Genomic DNA, 8454 nt, shown 5'->3' with positions numbered 1-8454 from the left:
TAGTCTATATGTTCTTCCAAACTATGTTGTACATCTGTTCCAATTCCAAATTTTATCAAGATCCATTGAGACGTTCCGGAGATACCTTCAAACAGTCATTCATCCATCAATACATCCATCCATCTAAACATTTGCATTTATAATATTAGCAAAATAAGTACGTCTAGCGCGACCACGGCTAACGGTGTCATCAATTTTCGCGACATAAATTTAAAGTTGTTTAATTCAGAAAATAGTTTTTCTAAAATATTAAAACATTAATAGAATTTGTAACTATTGTTGTTCTATAAAACAAATCAATTTATTAAGAAGATAGTGTCAGCACACAGAAGCCATTATCACTATTGAGACGAGGCAGCGTGCGCTCAACACTGGATAATTAATTGCACGTCTCTTGACCCACCGTGCGAGCTGGCTTACATTGAGCACTAATAATAGACGTGGGCAATAGTTTTTTTTAAAGTCTTTTTATAGGGAATGCAAAACTTTATACCTATTGAATTATATAATTACTTTGATATATTTACATTTCGCTCGAAAAACTAAATGTTAGCAGAGATTTTTGTAGAAGAGGCAATTAAAGTCAGAATTTACTGAAACGAAATGGATTAAATTACCTATTTTACAGTGGGTTTCTGAAATGAAAACATCTACATTTAAAGATATTATACATTTAAGAGCTTGTGGGAATAAATCTTTTTTTTTTTTTCATGTTGAAATGTGGCAAAAAGTAGTTTGAAATTGAATATCTATACTTCTCTTTTCGTAGCTCCCTGTGATTATGTAGCCGAGCTCCACCGTTGTCGGAGACTAAGCTATCTTGATTTACAATGCTTTTGCATCGTCCTTTGTAACAATACTATATGTTCACACTAAGAAATTAAGGAAGATAAGGCACACTCAAATAATTCCGATATAGTTTATACTTTTGTATAACAAAAAAATATTCGGGCATTTAAGACTGAAATTTATTACCCAACTGATTAGAGGGTATTGACTGGTGTGTTTACCTTCCTCGGATATTTTATATGTAAGGAGACAAGCCACAGCGTGACTAAAGTTCTTCGTTACAAAATTTATATAGATCTTGCACTGGGCAGATAGTAAAACAATTGTTAATTGTAGAGAAGCCAATCGCAATCCACAAGTTGTCAATTGCACATCTGCCAGTAGTCGATAATACGCAAATCGAGACGTTCTAATAGCAGTTTTCTCATTAAGTCGAAGACAATCCGCGTAGAGTCGAAGGAAATCGCTAGCTAACAATAAAACGCAATCTTCCAGCGACATTGTTATTTTCAATAAGCTCTTATACCGGGATAATGAAAAAAGTTTTTATTGCCGCAATACCGGCTCTCAGTTCGGCTTGTTTTCGAAAAACTTCACGCAATAAGTGGCAACACAATATTTTTTGTTCAATTTTCAACTTGTCTAACGAACATTTACGACCCCTGTCTTTCCGCTACTTAATAAATGATACTTTAAGATTATCTTTGAGTTATTATACATTTCTTACAAAGTTTTCTTTTACAATAAGATTTATGGGGTTAATATTGTTTTCGTATTATACTATAAAAATGTTATTTTATTTTTCTTTAATTTTCAAAATTCAAGACAATCTGAAATAATTTCAGTACATTTTTTAATTCTAAGTTCGTTGTCTATAATATGATCAAAATATTCCCGTCACGATCTAGTATTACGTATCGACTTGTAATTATGTTCCTGTAATTATCCACCTGAGCTGCCTAGCCGAAGCGTGATACTACTTTTAAAATGTCGATTAAAGACTTTAAATCTTCAAAAAGAAAAGAATAAAGTTGGAAAGAATAGCTTACGAAATAACGGTTTAAACGGACTTTGATTGTTTCTCATTTATTTCAATATTCAGTTAGTTAGTTAGTTAGACATCACTTAGCATTGGTTTCAGAAACCCACGATTAGATCTATCTAACCTTAGTTAGCTTAGATTTCAATAGTCTATCTGCCCATAGTATGAAAAGGTTTGTTAACATAGTTTGGAATACTTGCTATGTTTGTTAAATAAAAAATAATTTAATTTTAAAACTTTATTACAAATAACTCGTATTTGAATAATGGCATTAACGCTAAGTGAAACCTATAAAGCAGGTAATAGTCCATAGTCTAAAATTACTAATATTCAAAATTATGATATCCCCAGTTAACAATGAACCGTCATTTTTTTTGTTACTAAACTCTACCCATAAAATTAGTTAATACTTGAAAATATTCAATATTACACAGTGAAGTTCATTAGTACAACTACAGACATCTGTTGATATCTGACAATATTTTGCGGCGACGTAATACCACTATTTAAAGTTATCTAAAGCCTTTACGAACACTATACACACTAATCTACAGTGATGAGTCCACATTCTCGTACCACTTGCTCGGTTGATACGGGGTTCAGGAACACTGGAAAATAAAAAAAGCGTATTAAAATGATCATTCAATTACCTTGTGTACTAACTCGAATGAAATTGACTTTTTTATGATTAACTCTGTTACAAAAATTACAAAAAACAATATTAATTACTAAAATAGATGAAGATTAATAATATCTTTAGAAATCAAAATTCAATTCAGTTACATGACACGAAACACTAATCAGAGGGCCTAGCACGAATTTTTGTGACGATCGCCTTTGTATCGTCAATCTACAAAATATGTATTAAAATTTGTGTAGCGCCCCATATAGCGCGTAAAGTACACCAAATGTCTCATTCTAATTTTGACATTAATGACGATGGCGAAATGAAGGCAAATAATCGTGCTAAGACCACAGAGGGCCTAGAAAGACGTGACGTCACTGAAGACGCCATGACAGATTATAGTTTTCGTGAGATTTTCAAATTGATTTTTTTAATACAAAATATACATTTTAGTTATTGTTTTTCTTTAATAAATTATAATTTTTAAATAAATCATAAATTGCGTTACAGAATTAAACATTTTTCGAAATTCGGTATACAAGCCTGTTGACATTTTCTGTTTGTATTAAGGTCTAATAATGCTCGGTTAGAAGATTTGAGCACATAGTTGGTACTTCGCATAAACCTCATGCTTAATGCTTCACTCAGAGACATATGGTCACAAAGGTAATTCCTTAGTATATCTTTTATATGAGAAATCTATACTGTGATAAATCTAAATAGGAAACATTACCACTCTGTGGTAGTAAGCTCCAAGGAGTGACTAAGTCAAAGGTTCCTTTGGGAACTCCGACACTGGCCTGAGCTATTATCGAGATCAGTTGTTACGCTTTGACGAACTTAGTTCAAGAGCCCTTTGGCGCATTCTCCATTGAGACTGTCATTGCACTATTAGTATTCAGATTAGGCCCTAATTTCAGTATTGTATTAACTAAAAACTAAATACTAATTCGGACTCACTTGTACTACCGGTAAACAAATCATGTTCGGGAATGATACTGGCCGCGGCGATCGCAGCCTCGTCTAGAACTATAACCTGTAAATACATTTTATATTTGTATTCATAGACGAAATAATACTAATATTATAAATGCGAATGTTTAGATGGATGGATGTTTGTTTAAAGGTATCTCCGTGACCACTGAACGGATCTTGATGAAATTTAGCATAAATGTAAAACGTAGTCTAGAAGAACACACAGGTTACTTATTAAGTTTTTTTTATTCCCGCGCGGACGGAGTATCGGGCGACAGTTATTTAAATACTAAATATATTTGAGTAAGATCAAATACATAACTGTTAAAAATTGTAGAATACATAAAAAAATATTATAAATGAATCATTAGTTATCAGTAGTTTCTTTGTTATTAGTTGGGGATATGACTCGTCTATAGTTAACTGTATTTTAATAAAAAAAAAAGTAACATGGCTTGTAAAATCGGGTAAATAGAATCTGGCATATTGTAAGAGGCGACGGCTGTAAGCGCCCCTCTGATGGTGTTCCAGTGCCCTGGTTCACGAGTACCGAAACGGTATAATACAAAGTATATCACCTTAGGACATTCAATGACATGCACTTCATGAATGACTTCTTCAGTCTTCTTGTCAGCATCGGGCCTGAGAGGCAGCAGATCGATGGCGTTGGCGGCGAGCGACCACAGGTGACCGGCGCCTTGTGGAGCGCGTGCCCCTTTTCGAAAGTACGGGTTGATCGACAAGTTGTGCCGGACCGAATTCTTCCAGCGCTCGTCATTCGCTTTGTAGTAGGGGAAGCGATCACTGGAACAAGAATTTTTAAAAAATAAAGTTATTTACTTAATTATTCCTGAAGCACTTTATAGCGTGAATATAAATTTTTCACTAGCAATTATTTTTAAAAAGTTTAGTTATGCAGAACTACTGGTATTAGTTACATTACTAGTACGCGTTTACTGCTTTATTTTTTTAAAGTCATGCTTTTTAAACAGTTGCAACTCGAACCGACAAAAAAATTTAAATATCGGATGTTTTGGCAATCGCATTAGGGGTCGTTCGTGCTGATCGCCCCCCTTCAAACGACCGGTACCAGGATCCGGTAGCCCCGCGCCCGGCGTGATGACAACATGGCACGCGTTGACGTGACACGAGCGTGACGATAACATTAATATTCCCTTTGTTATGATACACGTGTTGAGCTTCACGACCGCGACCCAGCATTTGTCGTGGGAGTTAGTACAGAGTCCAGTTAATTGTAGGACCCACTGATTTGACCCAATGACTTGAATTACATTTGGAGAATATCTAGAACTTAAAACCGTAACTTTGTAAGCAGATAAAGGGTTATATGAATCAGCACGGTAAGTGGTCGTCGACACGGTGATAATAATTTAATAACAACCCTCCCCCTACCGTAGTGTTGACACACAGATAACTTCAACGCGTAATGTTCAAACCCGACCAGAGCTTGATACCATTTATCACCGTAATAAACTGATTACATTTGTAATCACCACACAGATAGGTATTATGGGATTTTGAGTGCTTTATGTTTCCGCTACTTGTATTTTATGTCGACTTTACTTTTACTGATCATAATTAGATTTTAGTCAGTCAGTCAGTTAAATTCAAGTCAGTTAAAAATCTTTAAAGAGAAGTAGGTAGAGTTTTTGTTTTCTGTCATCGAATGATAACTTCTTGAAGTTACAGTCACATTTAAATTAACTCTAAAGAACCCAAACTAACTATATTACTAATATTACAAATGCGAATGTTTAGATGGATGGATGTTTGTTTGAAGGTATCTCCGGAATGGCTCAACGGATCTTGATGAAATTTGGCACAGATGTAGAATATAGTCTGAAAGAACACATAGTATACTTTTACGTTTTTTTAATTTCGCGCGATCTGAGTCGCGTGTGACAACTAGTTAATTCAAAAATAACAAAACGCAAAATACGTGCTACACTTTAAGTTGCGTAAAAGCTCCAATAACAACGTTGAGAATGTATAGTCACGGCCTAACTGTTTCATTACATCTATAGATGAGAATTACAAGCGCTATAGCAACAATAACCGCCGTAATACGCTTGTGAAAAGATAAACGACCTCAACACAAGAGGCACCCTCTAATTTAGCTCGGCGATGCCGCGCACGGTAAACAATAGTTAACACACGGAACAAAGAACTCTGCCGACCTACAAATGATACCGCGGTAATATGATTTCGATTCCCTTTTGTTGTCGAGTTAATTTGATGCTTGTTCCGATTTTGCTCATTCTTTGTGTTACCGCGGTGCAAAGAGCTGCTTCCAGAATAATAAATTTGATGCCTTCCAAATGTTTGTTTTTAATTAATACATAATTACTAATATTGTAAATGTGAATGTTTGGATGGATGTTTGTTTCAAGGTATCTCGGGAACGACTCAACGGACCTTGATGAAATTTGGTATACATGTAGAATATAGTCCATAAGAACACATAGGCTACTAATAAAGATTTTTTTTAATTTCGTGCGGACAGAATCGCGGGCGACAGGTAGTTCTTCATATTGTTTAAAAAAATACGCGACATATTTGTAAAGACTGAAACTAATGTTACTACATCTTGAAAATGATGAATCTGATAGCAAGCGTAACACAAAAAAAAAACTTATTAATTGCCGTGATTGTCTCTTCTATTTAGTAGTTACAGTTACCACCTTGTTCTAGCTTCAATTCTCAAACAATAATTGAAAATAAACGAAAATGAAATCCCAATATGTTGTATTACACAAAATCTATTAATTAATAATAATAACACAAAATCTCTTTAATAGACAAAATAGGCTTAATTTTTCTTTTTATTTAACAAAAATCAATTAGGTTTAAATACTTAGTCGTATTGATTTTTAAACCATCTAGATTAAATATATATTAGGAATACCACCTATATATCATGACTGCCACATAATTGCAGTGACAGAAATAATACATCTTATACAGTTATAAGAAAAAAAAAGAAAAAAAATGGGACCCATCTGCAAGTACTTCCTTTCGATTGAAATATTTTTTATCAAAATCGGACCACCGGGGGCGGAGTTTCGCGGTAACACACATAAAAAAAAAACATTCGAATTAGTACCCTCCTTCTTTTTGAAGTCGGCTAAAAAAAAAGAATAGTATATGTGCAAAAGCTTCGCGATTTATCAACAACATCCTTTCATGTGACTTTAATACATTTTAAAGTTTACACATCAAACATTATGTAATAAATATTCAGTACTTACTGGCGATTTCTTTAGTCTGATGTGACGTTACATGTCCCTATATTTTGCTATATGTGTGTACATTTTCAAAGTGAAAAATAAACCGATATTGCATAATTATAACAATCACATATTAGTACACATATTATCAAACTCTTTTTATGTCTAAGTTGCAATAAAAACTTACGAAATCCATTGATAAATAGCCGATACGGTCAATTCTCCCTTTTCTCTCAAAGCCTTTTCGATCAGCTCCGGGTACGTGTATGGCGGCTTCCTCGCCGCGGATGGAATATCAGGTACATCGATCTTCGGCTCCACCACATCGTCATCATCCGGAACTTTCACCTTAACTATTTCATCTAATCTAAAATTCAGCAGCCACGCCAGGCTTACGCAATCGTTGTCTACAACTGGTGACTTCGTGCATTTCCTTCTTCGCCATTTTGATTTATCGTTTTGCTTTGCAGACATTTCTGAATGAGCGTTGAGACAGCACTGAATTTGGTTTTCCGAAGCGACCGCGTCGTACCAGCCAGCGCTATCTCCGGTCGCCGCATGCATATAAGACCTCCATGGTGTTTATATCAAAACAATAAATTTATTGATCCACATTTGATTAAGAGCTTATAATTTCTAAGTTTTTTGCTATTGTTTAACAATTTTTTTTTAAAGTTTGAAAAGGTTTAAATCGTTTTCATATAAGAAAAAGTTAATTAATACATTATAGAGGAAAACGCTTAGAAGAAAATATTGCGTTCAAATTATATTTATTGTAAGGCCCGAAATTTTATCAAAAAACGTTAAATAAAATTAGGTAAGTCTTGTGACAATTATTTATCTTTCCTTCTGTCTTAATTTGTTGACTTTTTCATTTCTATTTTATAAATTATTAATTTCGCTGTTTGAAATAATAAAAACATATTATAACAATAATTCTTCTCTTCTCCGTAATGATGAAAATTTTAGATCATAAGTTACTGTTTATTAATAACGACTAAATTAATTTCACTTAACCTTAATATAAAATTATGACTTTAATTCAATAAACAGCGTCGTGTTGCCAATTTTTCTTTATTATGTAAAATGAAATCATTATTTAAAATTATACCGAGGACAAAATAAATGCGACATTATTCTTATTTATAGCTTTTGATTCTATTATTTCAATTATATACATACCTATATAAATATATATTGATTTAAAATAGCTTTGTTCAATTCGTCTCCAGATTTAGTTTCATCACCAGCTCACTATACGTCCCCACCGAGAGGCTCGGAGCCTACCCCAATTTTAGGGGTGACTAGGCCATAGTCAACCACGCTGGCCAAGTGCGGGTTGGTTGACTTCACACATATCATTGAATTTCTTCTCAGATATGTGCAGGTTGCATCACGATGTTTTCCTTCACCGTAAGAACGTCGGATAAATGTACATATGTAAATCGAAAATCGAAAAACACATTGGTACATGGCGGGATTCGAACCCAGGACCTGCAGATTGCAAGTCAAGTGCTTAACCCCTGAGCCACCGACGCTCAGATTTAGTTTAACTATGTAAAATTTCAAGTTTACCCATTCGCGCATATTCATTAAAAGGGGTACAAGATTTGTATTTCAGTTTGTAACAAATAAACTCTAAAACTAATGGACCGATTTCAAAAATTCTTTTGCCATTAAAAAGTTACATTATCACTGAGTGAAATAAGCTATATTTTTTACTACATTTTAATTCCTCGCGGATGAAATCGCGGGCAAAAGCTCGTGCTTAATAG

The 8454-nt window shown here is 34.0% G+C and overlaps 1 protein-coding gene across 1 annotated transcript; it reads right to left on the bottom strand.

The window, feature by feature from the left end:
* Positions 1–2323: 2323 nt before the first annotated feature.
* On the bottom strand, positions 2324–7160 carry LOC106708650 (forkhead box protein unc-130). The gene is made up of 4 exons (XM_045678089.1): positions 6867–7160; positions 4010–4235; positions 3417–3492; positions 2324–2439 (listed from the first exon to the last, which is right to left on the bottom strand). The coding sequence occupies exons 1-4, from the start codon at positions 7151–7153 to the stop codon at positions 2375–2377; spliced, it is 654 nt and encodes a 217-aa protein (XP_045534045.1). The 5' UTR covers positions 7154–7160; the 3' UTR covers positions 2324–2374.
* Positions 7161–8454: the final 1294 nt, after the last annotated feature.

This window comes from Papilio machaon, chromosome 5 (assembly GCF_912999745.1).
Source record: "Papilio machaon chromosome 5, ilPapMach1.1, whole genome shotgun sequence".
Lineage (NCBI taxonomy): Eukaryota > Metazoa > Arthropoda > Insecta > Lepidoptera > Papilionidae > Papilio > Papilio machaon.
The sequence above is the reverse complement of the archived record's forward strand: the minus strand, read 5'-3'. Positions and strand labels throughout refer to the sequence as shown.

Coding starts and splice junctions, on each gene's coding strand:
- LOC106708650 (XM_045678089.1), bottom strand. CDS start 7,153: ATGTCTGCAAAGCAAAACGATAAATCAAAATGGCGAAGAAGGAAATGC. Junction 4,236..6,866: donor GCTATTTATCAATGGATTTC/GTAAGTTTTTAT, acceptor TTCTTGTTCCAG/TGATCGCTTCCCCTACTACA. Junction 3,493..4,009: donor ATGTCATTGAATGTCCTAAG/GTGATATACTTT, acceptor ATGTATTTACAG/GTTATAGTTCTAGACGAGGC.